The 20,994-nt window shown below is 45.5% G+C and overlaps 1 protein-coding gene across 1 annotated transcript in view; it reads left to right on the top strand.

Moving 5' to 3' along the window:
- Positions 1-5,186: 5,186 nt before the first annotated feature.
- The window catches only part of STRIP2 (striatin interacting protein 2), a 49,849-nt gene continuing 34,041 nt past the window's right edge, over positions 5,187-20,994 (top strand). The window contains exons 1-6 of the mRNA XM_040413449.1: positions 5,187-5,284; positions 15,404-15,473; positions 17,877-17,951; positions 18,178-18,312; positions 19,099-19,219; positions 20,749-20,817. Coding sequence (XP_040269383.1) covers positions 5,222-5,284; positions 15,404-15,473; positions 17,877-17,951; positions 18,178-18,312; positions 19,099-19,219; positions 20,749-20,817 — 533 coding nt within the window. The 5' untranslated portion in view covers positions 5,187-5,221. The remainder of the gene's footprint in view (positions 5,285-15,403; positions 15,474-17,876; positions 17,952-18,177; positions 18,313-19,098; positions 19,220-20,748; positions 20,818-20,994) is intronic.

The raw sequence follows: 20,994 nt of genomic DNA, 5'->3' as shown, positions 1-20,994 counted from the left end.
ATAGAGGACACATGACTGCTGAGGCCAGCGATTGGCTGCAGTGGCACACATCACCCCATCATGAGGTTTACAGGCCAGAGACAGAAAGGAATGAGGATCGGGCCCTCGTTGCTTGAACAAAACAGCGGGGAGCAGGTGTGTTTTTTTTTTTGTATGTTACAGCTCAGAATTTTGGTCCAGAAAACAGATCAAAGTAGCACATGCTTCCGTTCCACAGAGAAAAAAAACGGATGTCTGACTAAGGACTCATGCACAGGACCATATGTCCCGGAGCAGCATACATCGTGTGCACAGGAGTGCACAGCATCATAGATTACAATGATGCTGTGCGCATCGGGCCTCCCGCGAGGCTATTGTCCTGCCCTCATAAGATCATATGAGTGCGGGACAATAGCCCAGCGGGTGGCCCGATGTGCACAGCATTACAGTAATCTATGAGGCTGTGCACGATCAATGCCGGTCCGGGACACATGGCCCACTCACGGACCGTATGTCTCGGAGGGCATACGGTCGTCTGCATGAGCCATAAAGCGGGTCTGTAATTCACTGATGAGTGCGTAAAGCCTAATTCACACGTCAGTGTTTATTTTAGGTCTCATGCACACGGCCGTTGTTCTGGTCCGCATCCGAGCCGCAGTTTTGGCGGCTCAGATGCGGACCCATTCACTTCAATGGAGCCGCAAAAGATGCGGACAGCACTCCGTGTGCTGTCCGCATCCGTTGCTCCGTTCCGTGGTCCGCAAAAAAAATATAACGTCCTATTCTTGTCCGCGCTTTGTGGACAAGAATAGGCAGTTATATTAACCACTTGCCATCTGGGCCATTTGCCCCCTTCCTGACCAGGCCTAATTTAGCAAAACTGACATATCTCACTTTATGTGGTAATAACTTTGGAACGCCTTTATTTATCCAAGTCATTCAGAGATTGTTTTCTCGTGACACATTGTACTTCATGATAGTCATAAATTTGAGTCAAAATATTTCACCTTTATTTATGAAAAAATCCCAAATTTACCCAAAAATTTGAAAAATTTGCTATTTTCTAAATTTCAATTTCTCTGCTTTTAAAACAGAAAGTGATACCTCATAAAATATTTATTATTTAACATTCCCCATATGTCTACTTTATGTTGGCATCATTTTGGAAATGTCATTTTATTTTTTTAGGACGTTAGAAGGCTTAGAAGTTTAGAAGCAATTCTTCAAATTTTTTAGAAAATTGCCAAAACCCACTTTTTAAGGACCAGTTCAGGTCTGAAGTCACTTTGTGGGGCCTACATAGTGGATACCCCCATAAATGACCCCATTGTAGAAACTACACCCCTCAAGGTATTCAAAACCGATTTTACAAACTTTGTTAACCCTTTATGCGTTCCACAAGAATTAAAGGAAAATGGAGATCAAATTTTTAAATTTCACTTTTTTGGCAGATTTTCCATTTTAACCCAATTTTTTCTTTAACACATCGATGGTTAACAGCCAAACAAAACTCAATATTTATAACTAAGATTCTGCGGTTTACAGAAACACCCCACATGTGGTCATAAACTGCTGTATGGGCACACGGCAGGGCGCAGAAGAAAAGGAACTCCACATGGTTTTTAGATGCCATGTCCCATTTGAAGCCCCCTGATGCACCCTTGCAGTAGAAACTCCCAAGAAGTGACCCCATTTTGGAAACTAGGGGATAAGGTGCCAGTTTTATTAGTACTATTTTTGGGTACATATGATTTTTTGATCATTCATTATAACACTTTATGGGGCAAGGTGACCAAAAAATTGGTTGTTTTAGCACAGTTTTTATTTATTTATTTTTACAGCGTTCACCTGAGGGGTTCAGTCAAGTGACATTTTTATAGAGCAGATTGTTACGGACGTGGCGATACCTAATATGTATACTTTTTCTCATTTATTAAAGTTTTACACAATAATAGCATTTTTGAAACAAAAAAATTATGTTTTAATGTGTCCATGTTCTGAGAGCTATAGTTTTTTTATTTTTTGAGAGATTTTCTTATGTAGGGGCTCATTTTTTGCGGGATGAGGTGACGGTTTTATTGGTACCATTTTGTGGGACATACGCGTTTTTGATCACTTGGTTGTTTTGACACTTTTTTTTTTTACGGTATTCACCCGAGGGGTTAGGGCATGTGATATTTTTATAGAGCTGGTTTTTACGGACGCGGCAATACCAAATATGTCTATTTTATTTTATTTTTTCTATTTTTAAAAAAAAAAAAATATTCCTTACTTGGGGACTTTTTTTTTTTTTACATGTGAAACTTTTTTTTATTTTATTTTTTCAACCCTTTATTTTATTTTACACTTTTCGTCCCCCATAAGGTCATACAAGACCTCTGGGGGACATTTACTTCACTTTTTCTTTTTTTTTTTTCACTGTTGATTTCTCCTGTAACTGGGGCTGACATAGTAGCCCCAGTTACAGGACAAATACACTCCCCCAGAGAGGCTGTACAGCAGCAATCCAGCGCTGTACAGCCTCAGAGCAGGGCTGATCGAGGTCTGTGAAAGACCTCACACAGCTCCTGCACTCTCCGGTCCCGGCGGTCACATGACCGCCGGGCCGGAACAGGAAGCGCATAGCGCTTCCTGCTCTGCATACACAGCGCTCGGTGAGCGCTGTGTATACAGCGATCTACAAGGCAGGGACAACTGGGCACTGTCCCTGCCTTCTCTCTGGGTTGCCCTGCTGTCACTGACAGCGGGCAACCCGATCAGCAGCTGCACGATTAGCGTGCAGCTGCTGTTTCTGAACGGACGTTTTAAAACGTGCTTTCAGAAATAGAGGTCCACCCATAGGACGTTTATATCCTATGGGCGGACGGAAAGTGGTTAAAGGCTGTTTGTGCCGTTCCGCAAATTGCGGAACGCACACTGGCGCCATCCGTGTTTTGCGGATCCACGATTTGCGGACCGCAAAACACACAACGGTCGTGTGCATGTAGCCTTAATGTGTGTATTCACACATCAGTTTTTTACCACGGTCCGTGTTTTTAGCATGCTCTATTTTGTCCGTGTTCTCGGATCCATCATGACCATTATAGGCTATGGGTCTGTGAAAAACACTGTTGCAACACGGATGCCATCCATGTTTCACGGATCATTAGGAAGAAATGCTTTGAAGATAATTTTTCAGCTGCACAGTGTCTGTAAAACACAGATGACACATGGATCCTTCACTGATGCATCACTGACCACCTTTCACGGTTTCAAGCACAAACATGGACATGTGAATGAGGCTTAATGCATCTATCACACATCAGAGAATCACAGACGTGTTCAGTCCATGGTGTCCACGGACTTTTCACGTATCCATTAACTTTAATGTGTGTTCACCCATCCATGGTTTTTCATGGAGCGTGGCGACACACCGGAAGCATGCCCTATCTTGGCTGCGATTACGGAGCCCTCAAGCATATTATAGTCTATGGCTTTGTGAAAACCACGGATATAAGACAGTCCATGGTTTTCAAAGACCATTGGTAGGAGATACTTTGGAAACTAATGTTCAACCTGGCAGTGTCTGTGAAATATGGATGATACATGAAGGGCAAAATACCAACACAGGCCAAACACGGATTCTTTATGGACATCTTCACTGATGAACAGTGATGGCCAGTTCGCAGTGTTCGCCGACGAACACATGCGATCTGCCATCTTCACTACCAAGTCTGGCGCTGCAGAGGTAAGTCCCTACCTGTGCCTGCGCCGCGAGCCGCTCTGAAACACATGTGGTCACCGGGAGCAGGCAGTTCCAAGAACAGCCTTCATCGGGCTGTTCTCGGAACTGTCTGCTCCCGGGGACCGCATGTGTTTCAGAGCAGCTTGCGGCGCAGGCACAGGTAGGGACTTACCTCTGCAGCGCCAGACTTGGTAGTGAAGATGGCAGATTGCATGTGTTCGTCGGCAAACACTGCGAACTAGCCATCACTGCTGATGAACCACTGCCCACCTTGTCACAGGTGTCATCACTTTATGGTGAGCTGGCTTTCTTACTCACTTTTCCTGTAAAGTGAAGACAAACTCTGTAAGGCAGCATTCACACCACCGTGGGTTGGGAAAACATGGGCACCGGCTGTGTGCACCCCACATCGCAATGCAGACCCATTGACCTCAAGGGGTCCATGATCTGCAAGATGTGTCCAAAATAAGACAAGTCACACAGTTGTGTGAATAAGGGCGAAGGCTACGTTCACATCTCCGTTAGGCCTCCTGCAATTGCGGGCCGCAATGCACGAACACCGACCGTGGGGCAGCCACAGCGGATCGCGGACCCATTCACTTAAATGGGTCCACGATCCGGCCTTTCCGCAAAAAGATAGGACATGTTCTATCTTTTTGCGGAATGGAATTATGGGACGAAACCCCACGGAAGCACTCCATAGTGCTTCCGTAGGGTTTCATTCCGTGCTTCGGTTCCGCATCTCCGGACCCATTTAAGTGAATGGGTCCGCATCCGTGAAAAACGCATTGCACCCACGTGAAAAAAACTGAACTGAACGCAATCGCAGACAAAACTGACTGAACTTGCTTGCAAAATGGTGCGAGTTTCACTAAACGCTCCCTGACCTAATCCGACACACTCGTATGAAAGGGGCCTTAGCAACCATCAGTGAAAGACGCATCACATTCGCTCTTGCTTCCGGATGTAATGCATTTTTCACTGAAGCCCCATTCCCTTCTATGGGGCCAGGGCTGCGTGAAAAACGCAGAATATAGAGCATGCTGCTTTTTCACGGAACGCAGAAATGATGTGTGAAAAACAGCGCTCATGTACACAGACCCACTGACATGAATGGGTCCGGATTCAGTGCTGTGCGTTCACCTCACACATTGCACCTGCGGAAAACTCGCTTGTGTGAAAGGGGCCTAAGGGTTAAAGAGGAACATTTAAAAAAGAGAGACAGAGGGACATGGGTCCAAAAGAGGGACACTGGGAGGCATGGTACAATGGTCTGCCCCACTTCTCCACAGCCCGACCTGCTGCCATGTTTCACCCCCACCCAACCCAGGTGTCAGGAGAGCAACACAGCCCGCTCATCCTGTCTGGCGGCCGCGCCCTCCTGTAACTTTCTACCAATCATTAAGAAGAAAAACAAGTTCTCCGTCCCGCCCCCTCACTCTGGCCAATCAGTTCGCGAGCAGAGAGAGGGGCGGTGCCTGTCACCGCCACTATTCAGCACGTGTGTGTCACGGATCCATGAGTGACAGCTGCGGATTCGGCATGGAGGGGATCAGCAAGGGCAGGAGGAGGGAAGCCGAGGTGAGGAGGGGGTTCTCGGGTCACTAAGTGCGGCCGCGGTGCACAATGGTAACTTGTAGTGTGGGGCAGGAAGAGGAAGAGACAGCGGTAGGTGGGGGGATTACATAGTAAGTGTCAAAGTCCAGAAGCCTCTGCATGTCCCTGTGCTGTGTGCTCTCCATAGAAACACATGGATTGCCAGTGTGCCTGTGGTCACATGACAGGAGCCCATGTCCACTGACCTGATGATCGCAGTGTGGCACCGTCTGTTTTATACGTGGTCACATGACAGGAGCCCATGTCCACTGACCTGATGATCGCAGTGTGGCCGTCTGTTTTATACGTGGTCACATGACAGGAGCCCATGTCCACTGACCTGATGATCGCAGTGTGGCACCGTCTGTTTTATACGTGGTCACATGACAGGAGCCCATGTCCACTGACCTGATGATCGCAGTGTGGCACCGTCTGTTTTATACGTGGTCACATGACAGGAGCCCATGTCCACTGACCTGATGATCGCAGTGTGGCACTGTCTGTTTTATACGTGGTCACATGACAGGAGCCCATGTCCACTGACCTGATGATCGCAGTGTGGCACCGTCTGTTTTATACTGGTTCACATGACAGGAGCCCATGTCCACTGACCTGATGATCGCAGTGTGGCACCGTCTGTTTTATACGTGTTCACATGACAGGAGCCCATGTCCACTGACCTGATGATCGCAGTGTGGCCGTCTGTTTTATACGTGGTCACATGACAGGAGCCCATGTCCACTGACCTGATGATCGCAGTGTGGCACCGTCTGTTTTATACGTGGTCACCTTGCAGCACACATCCAAAATCAAGCGTGGCACAATTGTCCCCAAACTTACAAACCTGCTGGATTTTTGGTTATAAGTTAGTCTTGGCGTGTCCGGAAAAAGGGTCGTACTGGTCATGCACGCGGTCGAGGTTTTGGTCCGTGTACGATGCACATTTCTTGCGGATCAGATGCGGACCCTTTCACTTCAGTGGGGCCGCGTGTCCGTGTCACGGCACAACAAAAAAATAAAACATGTCCTAACAGAGGGCAGGACATACGATCCACAAAATGCAGAATGCACACGGCCGGTATCTGCGATTTGCGGACCGTTATGGTAGTGTGTATGAGCCCTAAGAATGTCTTCACATACGGCAGCTTTCCTGGTACATTACAGACATTTTCTGCGACTGAAAATCACTTAGGATACTTTCACACTTGCGGCAGAGGACTGAGGCAGACAGTTTTGTCGCCAGAACTGCCTGCTGGATCCGTCAAAACATATGCCAACTGATGGCATTTGTCAGATGGATCAGGATCCTGATCCGTCTTACAAATGCATTAAAATTCCGGATCCGTCTTTGCGGTGTCATCCGGAAAAACGGATTTAACATTTATTTTTTCAACTTTTCTTTCGGTATGCGCAGACTGGAAGGACGGTTCCGGCATTCCGGTATTTTGAATGCACTAATACATTCCTATGGAAAAAAATGCCGGATTCAGGCAAGTGTTCAGTTTTTTGGGCCGGAGATAAAACCGTAGCATGCTGCGGTATTATCTCTGTCCTGATCAGTCAAAAAGACTGAACTGAAGACATCCTGATGCATCCTGAATGGATTACTCTCCATTCAGAATGCATGGGGATAAAACTCATCAGTTCTTTTCCGGTATAGAGCCCCTGTGACGGAACTCAGTGCCGGAAAAGAAAAACGCTAGTGTGAAAGTACCCTATCTGAATGGGGCTTGTAGGAATTCATGTGCTTGCCACTAAAACAATCCCGTTCAAGTGACTGAAACTGATTTTTTTTCAGTTGCAGAAAATTTGTGTTAGGGTACTTTCACACTAGCGTTTTTCTTTTCCTGCACTGAGTTCCATCACAGGGGCTCTATACCGGAAAAGAACTGATCAGTTTTATCCTCATGCATTCTGAATGAAGAGTAATCCGTTCAGGATGTCTTCAGTTCAGTCATTTTGACTGTTCAGGACGGAGATAATACCGCAGCATGCTACGGTTTTATCTCCGGCGAAAAAAACTGAAGACTTGCCGGAATGCCGGATCCGGCATTTTTTTCCATGGGAATGTATTAGTGCTGGATGTGCAGACCGAAAAAAAGGTGAAAAAAATAAATAAAAGCCAGATACGTTTTGCCAGATGACACTGGAAAGACGGATCCGCCATTTCAATGCATTTTTTTTTGACTGATCAGGCATTTTTAAGGCCCCTTTCACACGGGCGAGTATTCCGCGCGGATGCGATGCGTGAGGTGAACGCATTGCACCCGCACTGAATACCGACCCATTCATTTCTATGGGGCTGTTCAGATGAGCGGTGATTTTCACGCATCACTTGTGCGTTGCATGAAAATCGCAGCATGCTCTATATTCTGCGTTTTTCACGCAACGCAGGCCCCATAGAAGTGAATGGGGTTGCGTGAAAATCGCAAGCAAGTGCGGATGCGGTGCGATTTTCACGCACGGTTGCTAGGAGACGATCGGGATGGAGATCCGATCATTATTATTTTCCCTTATAACATGGTTATAAGGGAAAATAATAGCATTCTGAATACAGAATGCAAAGTAAACTAGCGCTGGAGGGGTTAAAAAAAAAATATAATAATTTAACTCACCTTAGTCCACTTGATCGCGATGCCGGCATCTCCTTCTGTCTCCTTTGCTGAACAGGACCTGTGGTGAGCATTAATTACAGGTAAAGGACCTTCGGTGACGTCAGTCCGGTCATCACATGATCCATCACATGATCTTTTACCATGGTGATGGATCATGTGATGACCGGAGTGACGTCACCACAGGTCCTTGACCTATAATGAATGCTCACCACAGGTCCTGTTCAGTAAAGAATACAGAAAGAGATGCCGGCAGCGCGATCAAGTGGACTAAAGTGAGTAAAATTATTATTATTATTTTTTAACCCCTTCAGCGCTATTTTACTATGCATTCTATATTCAGAATGCTATTATTTTCCCTTATAACCATGTTATAAGGGAAAATAATAATGATCGCGTCTCCATCCCGATCGTCTCCTAGCAACCGTGCGTGAAAATCGCACCGCATCCGCACTTGCTTGCGGATGCTTGCGATTTTCACGCAACCCCATTCACTTCTTTGGGGCCTGCGTTGCGTGAAAAACGCAGAATATAGAGCATGCTGCGATTTTCACGCAACACACAAGTGATGCGTGAAAATCACCGCTCATGTGAACAGCCCCATAGAAATGAATGGGTCGGGATTCAGTGCGGGTGCAATGCGTTCAACTCACGCATCGCATCCACGCGGAATACTCGCCCGTGTGAAAGGGGCCTAAGGCGGACGGATTAGGTCAGGGTGCGTTCAGTGAAACTCGCACTATTTTGCAAGCAAGTTCAGTCAGTTTTGTCTGCGATTGCGTTCAGTTTTTTCCGCCGGGTGCAATTGGTGCGTTTTTCACGCGCGTGATAAAAAACTGAAGGTTTACAAACAACATCTCTTAGCAACCATCAGTGAAAAACGCATTGCACCTGTACTTGCTTGCGGATGCAATGCGTTTTTCACGCAGCCCCATTCACTTCTATGGGGCCAGGGCTGCGTGAAAAACGCTAAATATAGAGCATGCTGCGATTTTCACGCAATGCAGAACTGATGCATGAAATAAAAATGCTCATGTATACAGACCCACTGAAATGAATGGGTCCGGGTTCAGTGCGGGTGCTATGCGTTCACGTCACGCATTGCACCCGCGCGGAAAACTCGCTTGTGTGAAAGGGGCCTTACTAATGCCATCAGTTGGCATACGTTTTGCCGGACCTGGCAGGCAGTTTCGGCGACGGAACTGCTTGCCGGATCACTCTGCCGCAAGTGTGAAAGTACCCTAACAAAATCTGCGGTGTGTTAGACTACCTTTAAGGGGTCATGCACGCAAACATATTTTTTCCCGCATCTGATCCACAGTTTTTGCAGATTGGATGCGGACCCATTCACTTCTGCAAAAGATATGGACAGCAGACTATTTGCTGTCTGCTAGGGATGAGCGAATCGATTTGCATAAAACTTGAAGCGAGCGCTCCGTACAGTATTAGAATGTATTGGCTCCGATGAGCCGAAGTTATTACTTCGGGTAATAACTTCAAAAATTAGTTTCTACTGTTAAAAATCTGGTACCATCGGAGCCAATACATTCTAATACTGTATGGAGCGCTTGCTCTAAAGTTTTATGCGAATCGACTTCGGATGTTTTATCTGAAGTCGATTCGCTCATCCCTACTGTCTGGATCTGTATGTCCATTACGTGGCCTCTCAAAAATATAGAACATGCTCCGTGGTCACCCGCTGGCCCGCGTGCTGCACTGTCTTCCTGACACATCGTCAGGACATAGTGCACGCAAATTGCGGAAGGCACACGGGCGGCTTCTGTTTTTTGAGGACCGCAAAAAAATGGCACATTCGTGTGCATGAGGCCTTAATCTGAATTTTGTTGCAGTGTAGGAGGACAGAAGAAAGAACATACAAACTCCATACACATGTTGCCCTTACGGACATTGTGGTGCCCCATAGAAGTGACCCATAAGATCAAAACCAGATGGGCACTGCCAAAAATGCTGATTTCAAAAGGCAAAATTAAATGTAGAGGTTATATCAAAAGGTTATCGTAGATTTCCCTCTAAAATCAATGTTGAGTTTTTATTCCAAGTAAAAACCCCGAAATGAACAGCGGTTTCTGAACTTCATCTAAGTTTGTAAGTTGGTAAGACATGAATACAGGAACTGTGCTGTATAATGTAGGACAGGCATGCTCATCCTGCGGCCCTCCAGCTGTTGTAAAACTACAACTCCCACCATGCCTTTCTGTAGGCTGTCCGGGAATGATGGGAGTTGTAGTTTTGCAACAGCTGGAGGGCCACAGGTAGAGCATGCCTGGTCTAGGAGGTTAGGCCTCGTGCACACGTTCGTATAAGGCCTTAGATCTAGTGTAAGCTGGATTTACATACCTTTATCCTCCAGTGTTCGGGCATGATGCAATAACATGAGCATTTCTGCATGGTGGGATATACAAGCAGCTCTGTGGACAACGTGCAGCAGAACATCAGGGGAAGCATGAATAGATCTGGCATGTTTTAAGTGCCAAGGTTAAAGATACAGACTTGACAGTGGTATGTGTTAGAGCGGTTTTTCCCACACATATATATGGCAGTTGTAATTTTCTATGCTACTGTGCAGTACCACTTTCTAACATACAGGAGACAAGAAATAGGGGGGGGGTCTCACTGCTCATGGGATGTCTACCAGAGAAAAGGGCGGCGAGATGGAAGTGGAGCAAAAACACAGCTGGATGAGTAGACTCAACTTCTGTAGAGAAGAGCTGGCTGATGCCTGATGGCTTCTGTGACGCAAGAGGTGGTCCGGCCATATTAACATAATAGGGCAGTAGATATAAAGGTGCATGAGCCGCCACCATCTGTGGTGCACGGGGTGTGAATATTTGAGGATGGATCAGGTTCAGAAGAATGATGATGAAGGAAGGGAGGGGTGAAAGGAGAAGAGGTAGATTAGGGGATGTGATAGGCCAACCTAAAAAGATGTGTTTTTAGGGAACACCTAAGGGCTCATGCACACGAATGCTATTAGCGGTCCACAGCACGGGCACCCTATCTGGTTTTGACTAGCAAAAAAATCATTTTCAGTGATACATTCCCTTTAAAGGGAACCTGTCACCGGGATTTTGTGTATAGAGCTGAGGACATGGGTTGCTAGATGGCCGCTAGCACATCCGCAATACCCAGTCCCCATAGCTCTGTGTGCTTTTATTGTGTATAAAAACCGATTTGATACATATGCAAATTAACCTGAGATGAGTCCTGTCCCTGAGGCCTCTTTCAGACGGGCGTTGCGGGAAAATGTGCGGGTGCGTTGCGGGAACACCCGCGATTTTTCCGCGCGAGTGCAAAACTAAGCTACACTACAATTGGTCAACATGACCAAAAATGAGTGAATTTTAAACCTCATAAAAATTAAAAATGTATAGACCCTGATTTATTCACTCCAGAAGTCTGGAGGCTTCAAAAAGTCATAAAATGGGGCAATATCTTTATTAGAGTAAAAATGAGTTCCACAAAAAGAAATGGACAATATGTCAGGGCCCTATAGCTAATATTACCAGACGTGTTCTCCGGGCGTTTAATATTGATGACCCATCCTCAGGATAGGTCATCAATATCAGATCAGTGGGGGTCTGACACCCGGCACACCCGCCGATCAGCTGTATGAAGAGAAGGTGCGTGCGTCTCCCTTCTCTCTTCCTATCCGCTGCTGCTATGTCTATGGCGCGCACCTTCCCTACATACGCCATTTAAAAGGTGATCGGACTCCAGCCTCTAAGTGTAGAAATGGATGGTAACAGCTCTTTTCCTGCAGCCCCAACACAGAACTCCAACAAAAAAGATGATCTCCGTCACGGATATTCCTTCTGCGGATTAAAAGGTTTCGGGACACATAGTGAAGCTCGACCAGTTTACGTATACATTTTTTCTTTTATTATACTCACAAGGGGAATAAAATAACAGGCATCGAATACAAATCTCTGCAACACCTCCCGACCCGAGTTTCGCCAAACAAGCTTCGTCAGGGGCGAATGCTCCACCCTTCCTTGGGTGTCTTCTTATAGATAAAAAACCAGGAGGCACACCCCTCCCTCCTTGCCTCTAGTTTCATTTCAAACAACTCTTCTCCACATATTTTTACATATTAAAAGATTTTTCATACGTACTAAAATATACAATATATAGTAAAATCTAATTATCCCACATAAAACTTCACATATCCTTCATATATCGCAATCCGTAATGGCCCTCTAGAATTCTTCCATTTATTCTATCCAGTACCTTTCACCTTCTATCATATATAGACACAGTTTTCCCACTATCCTTTCTAAACGAGAGAAAGTTTTTTCGTATACTTAAAACCGCACAGTACATACAACACTACTTCCTCCCTTTCTATTCAATAAAACAGGGCTTCAAGTCAAAGTCCACATTTAAACCACCGGGCTGCAGAGAATCCATCCTGTATATCCACTCCACCTCCCTTCAGTTTATATTCGCTACTGGGTCCCCCCCCCCTCGCCAGTAGGTTGTCACCTTCTCCAAACCAGAGTCCCTTTGGATCCTTCCCATGACACTTCTTAAAGTGCACTGTGCGTCTCCATGCCCTTTTTTATATTGTTGATATGTTCCTGTATTCGTGTTTTTAATTTTCGCAAGGTCCTTCCAACATACATGGAACCGCACGGACATCTCAACAGGTAAATGACCCCCATTTGTTCACAACTTATTTCTCCTTTGATGTTATATTCTACCCCATTTTTTTTGCAACAATTTTCTGTAGGTTTCTCTGTTTTTTGCCATCCTTGGTGCGGTTCCTGCTTGCAATGCAAAAACCGCACCATGTGAACTGGTTCTTTTCTTCTTTTTTTATGGGGATATGGCTATGAACCAACGTGTCACGTAAATTTGGTGCTTTTCTATAGAGAATCTCCGGTTTTCCCGGAATGACATCCCCCAAAATAGGATCCTTTCTGTAAGGCCTAGTTCACACGAACGTGTGTGATCCGTGGCCGTATTGCGGCCCGCAATACACAGCCACACTTCCCTGTGCATTCCGCATCACGGATGCGGACCCATTCACTTCAATGGGTCCGCAAATCCGGAATTGCGGAACGGCCGCACGGAACGGGACCCCTCGGAAGCACTACGGAGTGCTTCCGTGGGGTTGCGTCCCGTACTTCCATTCCGCAAAAAGATAGAACAGGTCCTATCTTTTTGCGAAACGGGCGGATCGCGGACCCATTAAAGTGAATGGGTCCACGATCTGATGCGGCTGACCCACGGCCGGCGATCGTGAATTGCGGGCCGCAGCACGGGTCACACACGGGTTCGTGTGAACTCGGCCTAACACTTCCCTTCATACAGCTGATCGGAGGGGCTGCCGGGTGTCCGAGGATAGGTCATCAATATTAAAAGCCCAGACAGCCCCTTTAAACAGACAATTGGATATAACCCCACAGCGCAGCAATGCTACGTACGTAGTAACACTATAGAATGCAGAGAAATAAATGTTTCTTTTCTGTATTGGCTTTTTATCATTTTTGTCCCGTAGACTGCGGCTCCTCTTCCTGGCAAGCATACGTGGAGGGATCTGTACATAGATGGTTTTCGACCAGCTGGTGGTGACTCTCGGCTTATTTTTAGCGTTCATGCTGCTGTCTGTAACACACCATAAGCCAGGGATCAGCAACCTTCAGCACTCCAGCTGCTGTGAAACTACAACTCCCAGCATGCAAACCTGCTCAGCTGTTCTTCTAACTCCCACAGAAGTAAATGAAGCATTCTGGGAGTTGTAGTTTCTAAACAATCACTGCCCTAAGCTAACACTCTGGCCAGTCCAGGGTATGGGGTTATTAGAGGCTGAAAACCCACAAAACCGCAGGTAGCATGTACCTGTATAAACGGCAAATGTATTTTTTTTATTTTATTTCTAAATGTAGGTCAGCAGAACACTTTTGGTTTATTTGCGCCAATTTAAAATGATGTTGTATCTACTTCACCAGTCTTCTCTGCTGGGACTGTATCTGCAGCTAATCTTAGCTATTTTAGATTCCACAATGAAACTGTCAAAGTTTAGGATTTAGCGTTAAAAATGAATAGAGAAAAATACATAATGGAGCTGAAAACCAGTACAAACCCCCTACACTGGTTTAGCTTGGGAGAGTTGGCAACGTCAGGTTAATGCTATGTTGAGTCAACTTTCGAATATTATGAATATCTTATGTCCTTCATGTAAATCCTTTATAGAGTTAGGTTCGAAGTTTCCGATGGAAGGTGTCATGGCTCAGGGAGCGGTGGCATTATGCCGTATGTTTGGGAAATTTGATGACCATGTAGAATCGGGGTCAGGCTCTGCGGCTGTTGATGGACTATAGTTTCTATGTGTTTCTTTTCTTCTTTCCTTTTCTGCTCCCTTAATGGCCTTTTACATGGATCAGTGATCATCGAACAGTCCTTCACATGAACATTTGTTGCCATTGTAAAGGTGTTGAGCGACACTCAAGTGATATAACACTCATCTGTCATTCTTCATTTTATGGGGACATCGGCAGCACATCCCCCCCCCCCCCCCCCCTCATGTAACCAGGATGTGCCGCTGACACTAATGTGACTGTATGAGAGGGGCGGGGAATGAACAGTCTCAGCGATCATTCATTCAAACCCCTCATGGTCATGTAACATGAAAATAAAAGTATGACATCATTCGGCACTGGTTACGAGCAGTTAATTTGCCCATGTAAAAGGACCCCTATTCAAGGTTGGCACATTACATCTATGTGAAGATTTCCTCTTGTGGAAACCAAGGAGATATCTCAGAGGGGAGAAGTATAAAGCTTTTCTTTGAGTGTCCTCTGTTGGGTTCCGTTCCTACTTTCCCTTTACATGACAGCACCCTGGTTGTATGCCTCTTATTTTGGGATCTCTCCCTGATGTTCCATAAAGATCAGTGGACAAAGGGATCCATCCTGCTTAGGCCAGCCAATTGTCACAGCTCCCACATACACATGGACCCTCAGCTCGGCAGAGTGTGCATGTGTTTTGAACGGGAGAAAGCTGCTGATAGACTCCTCTGGTATAGGCTCATTGTGCTGAGAACAAAAAGGATCGGGGAGTTGACGTCCAACTTCCCAATACATATCCCCTTTGACGTGCCGTTGGAGGAGAGTCGAGAGGCCCCCATACATATTTGGCTACTTTTCCACTGCTCTGCTCCGTTTTGGTACCAGGTAGTTTGTTTTCCTCTGTGTATATGGCACCCCCTCTGTGTAGCTGGTAGCAGTGGAGTGACAATTCTCTTGGACCAATTACTACTCAGCAGTGTGGACATATGACCTTCATGGGACTTGGCTCACTTAGAACCTCCTCAGATGTGGTACCAAAAAATACCAGTTGCAATCTGCAACTTTGGCCAGGTCGGAAAACATGGTAGAGTTGAGTACAGTGGCGCCAGTTCCATGCAGTGGGAAAGTCGCCGGTCCAACAGAAGTTTATGGCCAGCTTTACTGATTTTGTTTGTTTGCAGGTCTCGCTGGATTGTCCAAGCCTGGAGTTTGAGTACAATGATTCCGATCACTTGTCAGCAGAGTTATCAGGTAAATGCATGAGAATCGGAGAGCGAGGCCAACTCTCTGCAAGGAAGGTTGGTTACGGTGGTCATACCCAGGACAAATGCTGATCCGACAAGTCTTCTGAGATTTATCACTGGACCTTAAAGGGGCATACATTACAAGATGTCCTCAGCAATTTTGGTGCAGATTCTGCAACAAATAGGTGTGAACCCAGTCTAATGCTTGTGGCATCCTCTTTGATAAGAACAGCCTATAGAAAGGCTTTGGCACTTGGAAATTAATCAGGACTGGTGGTTCGTTTTAGAGTAGGTTCACACCTCCGTTTATCAGATCACCATTGGACCCCATTGACTATAATGGCCTAGGATGAGTAGAGAGATGACCCAGGCTTTCTCAAACAGCAGGGGTACCGAGTGTCAGACCACCATCCATCAGATGCTGATGACCTATCCAGAGGAGTCGGATAACTCCTTTAATAAATAGGCGCATCTCTAACCCTCCATTCTCCAGAAACTCAAATCTACGCCAGCTTATGCTAGTTTCTGGTGTAAAATTAGAGTAAAACCAGTCTCCGCCACCTCGGCAAAATCCCAGCCCTTTAGAAAAGTGGTGATGAGCACGAGAGATCATAAATGATGCCACGATATGGCGTATGTTGCTTTATAGCTTTCATAAATCGACCCCCTCAGGCCTCTTTCATAGGAGCGTATCGTATTCTGGCTCCTGATTGCACACACATTCCAGATAAGGCTACTTTCACACTTGCGTTTGGTGCGGATCCGTCATGGATCTGCACATACGGATCCGCACCGATAATACAACCGCATGCATCCGTTCAGAACGGATCAGTTTGTATTATCTTTAACATTGGCCTAACGGATCCGTCTTGAACACCATTGAAAGTCAATGGGGGGGCGGATCCGTTTTGCATTGTGTCAGTGAAAACGGATCCGTCCTCAGTGACTTGCATTGTGTGCCAGGACGTATCCGTTTGCCTCCGCATCGTCAGCGTTTTGGTGTCCGCCTCCAGAGCGCAATGGAAGCGGAACAGTGGCAAACTGATGCTTTCTGAGCGGATCCTTTTCCATTCAGAATGCATTAGGGCAAAACTGATCCGTTTTGGACCGCTTGTGAGAGCCCTGAAATGGATCTCGCGAACGGAAAGCCAAAACGCCAGTGTGAAAGTAGACTAACACATCCAGGTTGTCTTCAGTATTGCTTCAGTAATTCATCCGGATTTCCATGCGTATTACTTAATAACTGCACTTTTGCCGCACTCCCTAGACTATAATGGGCGCATGTGGAAGCAAAGACTAGGACATGCTGTGGATTTCAAATCCCATTGGAAACTCCTTACCATTAGCAGCAGGTTCGGGTACATAAAATCCAGGCCGTATATGGATTGCAGATACGCTTATGTGAAAGAGTCCAGAAAAAACTCTGCTGCAGATCTTGCTAGGGATTTGCAGTGGCTTTAACCCTTTGCATTGTAAAGGGTGAAATGTGTAGCCATTATGCAGGAGATCTGAAAATCAGCCCTAAATGCCATGCAGGCTTTTCTGCTTCACGTGCATTCGGTTTTGAAGATACCGTTCACATGTATCAGAGGGGAAGGAGGTGGGAAGGGGAGTACTTACCAACCTGGCTATGAAGAAGGACCTGATTGGTGGGCGGCCTCAGTAGGACTAAGTGATTAACCCCTTTTTAACCATTGTCTTTACTGGTAGGAATAATAATAATCATTATGGGGGAGATTTATCAAAACCGATGCAAAGGGAAACTGACGTAGTTGATAGCAGCCAATCAGATTCCACCTTTAATTTTTCAGAGCTCCTTTGGAAAATAAAAGGATCAATCTGATTGGTTGCCAAGCCAGTTTTTCTTTACACTAGTTTTGATGTCTCCCCCATGTCTGTAGCCAGTTTTGGCAATAAAAGTAAATGTCGTCTGTGTTGCTACTGCCTTTTCTTTCCACTATGATCAGCCATACACATTAACTCTTGTACAGTTACCTCTCCCTCCCCTCCCCCATACACATGCACGCCTTGCTCAGTAGAGTGTGCTGGTGTTATGATCGGAGAGAAAGCCGCTGCCAGACACCTTTGGCATTAGCTCTCCGTATACAAAAGGATCTACCTATTCCTTTCCCGTGAGGCCCCCATAAACGTTGGATCAGGGATCAGCAACCTCCCGTAATACTCCAGCTATTCTGAAACTACAACTCCCAGAATCCTCCTCTCACTTCGATGGAACTGCCAAATCGGTGTGCATGCTGGGAGTTGTGGTTTCACAACAGCTGGAGTGCCGAAGGTTGCTGATCCCTGCGTTAGATGACCAAAATTGTCATGTCCCATGCCAGCATAAGGTGTGTGCATGTGCATGCTATATGTGATCAATCCTGACATCACTGTCTCGTTCTCATCATAGAACTGTACAGCTACACGGAGGAGCCAGAGCTGATCCTTAACCGCAGGTGTTTTGAGGAAAGGTTTAGACTCCAAGGTGACTTTTGCCATTATATGTGTCTGTATGGGAGCTTTTATAACATTTGTCTTATCTGTCCATCTAGATAGAAGGATGCTTTCAGTATTGTAGGTATTATCATCTCTCTGTGACAACTGGCCCTTTGGTGCGTGCATGTAAAGACGCACATGGTTCACTAGTTCATCTTTATAAAGATAAGGTGAAAAAGTTTCTTACTGCACTTGTAATGACCTTCTTCTTCCAGGAGGAGAGGCCAGATGGGCATCTTTGGGTTTAGCACAGCACAGAACCCATGTCATGCGCCTCCTTGATGAATTGGAGGTGGTGATCAGGGAGCAGCGATTCTCCGCTGCCAGAGCTATTCTGTACTTGGCACAAGGTGAGAACCTCAAGTTGGTTGTGGTCGTGGTGAATGCCACTTCTATCTGCAGCAAGGATCAGACCATGAAAGGGTGGTCCTAGTTTCATACATTTCTTCAAAGTCATTTTAAAGGGGTTGTCTAGGCTTTACTAAATGATGGTCTATCCTCAGGATAGGCCATCACTAGCTGATCATTGGTGGTTTAACACCCCTCACCCCCATAGACCAGCTGTTCAGGTGATTTCAATGGGAGCAGCACTGCAGAGATGAGCAATGTCCACTACAAGATTGACATAGCTGTGTCGTTTTTGGCGCCGACATCTAGCAATCGAGCTACGCATTTGAACAGCTGATCATCAGGGCGTTGGACCCTGCCGACCAGCTAGTTATGGACTATCTTTAGGAGGCTATCACTTAGTAAAGTCCGGAGAACACTTTTTAAGCCTGGCCAAAAACTAGACCTCAGTGATGCAGCATCCATGGTGACAAAACATCCTGTGACCAGGTTCAGTCTCTGCTTTGGGACATAACTATGGACAAAATGTCGCCAGTAGCGATTGGATGGCACAACCCTGTGACGTTACATTGCTGCTGTTGTCCCCGCAGTGACAATGCCGTAAGCAGAGGCAACTGAGGACTTTGCTTCAATAACGACACATCATTTTTCCAGGTCCATGCAGCTTAGCCTGCACCACCCTCCTCCTTCTTACTGCTTTATTGTGGTCTGACCCCTATAATCATACATTGATGATGTAAGGGGTCATCAATATTTTATGAAAGCCCCTCTTTCTGTTTCCTGACCAGGTGTGTTCGGAGAATGTGACACTGAATCAGATGTTTTATACTGGTCCCGCTATAACTGCTTCCTCCTCCACCAGATGGGAACATTTGCTGTCTTCCTGGAGTTGCTGAACATGGAGATTGCGTACGTTTATGGGAGATCTACTCCAAAAATGATCATTATTTGTATGATGAATTCACGCTTGTATCCGCTGATTTAATGCCGGGCTTCTAGGCAACCTGGAAAACCCTCTTTTTTAAAAAAAAATTTTTTTATTTTTTATAAGCACAACTCCAATGCGCGTTGTAGGATGTTATTGCATGGATGGAAGCAATTAGAGTTTTATCTCTGTGGTTATGTTATCCCAAAAACATCAACATTCTTGCGATACCAGCCAAAGCTCATGGGCAAGTCACGGCAGATCCTGCCATCTGATCTTGCGCAAGATTTTTAAGGAGTTAACACAGTAAATTAAAAATGGTACTAAATGTAGATGGTACACAATTTGAGAGCATTTGATGAAACCGAGTGGAGAACAAGGTGGAGACGGTAATCCCTTGTGGGCAGGATCCTCTCCATCCTGAGGCTTGTTGCACACTAGCGACATTTCCGGCAGGATGTTCCGGCCTGGAGCAGCCTGTCAGATATGTCTGGATTTGGCGTTCCCGGAGGCCACCTGATACACGCCAGCCCCATTAACTATAATGGGGACCGGTGGAGATCGCAACCCGGCAAACATGCTGATAATCGGCCGGACTAAAACCGGACGGCAAGGCGGCAGCTTTCGGCAATTCCAGAATGCAGAGATTTTCAGAAGGGAGCAGACTGCTGCATCTAAAATCTCTAGTGTGAAACTAGCCTTACCAGGTTGTCAGTGAGCACATGTTTATTATACTTCTTTAACCCCTTAGTGACCCCACACATTTTTTTAAAAATAGCATTGCAAGAGCTATAACTTTTTTGTTTTTGTTTTTTTTATCAATGTACTTGTATGAGGTCTTATTTTTTGCAGGACAAGTTATAGTTTTTAATGCCTCATTTTGGGTACATGTAATGATGGATTACAGCCAGTTGTTATCCTCCCAGTCGAGGTGGAGATCACAGGAGACTACTTCTGTACAGGGAATCGTTTTGGATTTTTCGTATGGGGTTTTGTATCCCAAATGGATTAAATCGCAAACATGATCTTATTCTACATTATTGATTTTTACTTAATGTCTCTTTGTTTATAAGATGTTCCTTTTGATAAATATTTTATTTGCATTAATGTCTTGGATCTTAAGAACATGTATCGAGGTGTGGCCAAGGTTAATTGTAATCGCCTGATTTTGAAGGTTTAAACGCAGGTTTGTGTGTCCATTCTTTGTCATGAGTAAGGATCGATACGATGTGATCCGAAACGCGTAGACATGGACTGTATGTCGGTTTTTATTGCACTTTTATTTTTTTATAAAAGCTGTCCCTTTTTTTGAAAGCTGGATGTTGTTTTTATTTTTGGCATATATCCTGCGCTTTCCGTGCTTCTTTTGTCATTATAGCCAGGTGAGCGCATGATTCACATTTATAGTAAATCATCTGACAGCATATGAACACTGGAATGTGATAACTTTTTTCCATAAACCTTCTTTCGGTATGGTTTTATATAATTATTGTTATATTTTATTTTGTTCCAGGAACAGCCAGGCCTGCAGCAGGGCTCTGAGGAAACCAGCTCTATCACTAGCTGACAGCACGGAGCTCCGGTACTGTACATAAGTTCACCATGTCACATAAGACTCTTAATAGTAGGTCTGGTTAGTAGTACTGGTTAGTAGTACTGGTTAGTATCAGTGTCCAACAGCAAAATGTTGCACTGCCAGTAATTGAACTCTCTGGTTACTTATTTTCATTGTGTGGATTAAATGTAGCTTTTTTTTGTC

Source organism: Bufo bufo, chromosome 1, assembly GCF_905171765.1.
Source record: "Bufo bufo chromosome 1, aBufBuf1.1, whole genome shotgun sequence".
NCBI classification, from domain to species: domain Eukaryota; kingdom Metazoa; phylum Chordata; class Amphibia; order Anura; family Bufonidae; genus Bufo; species Bufo bufo.
The sequence above is the reverse complement of the archived record's forward strand: the minus strand, read 5'-3'. Positions and strand labels throughout refer to the sequence as shown.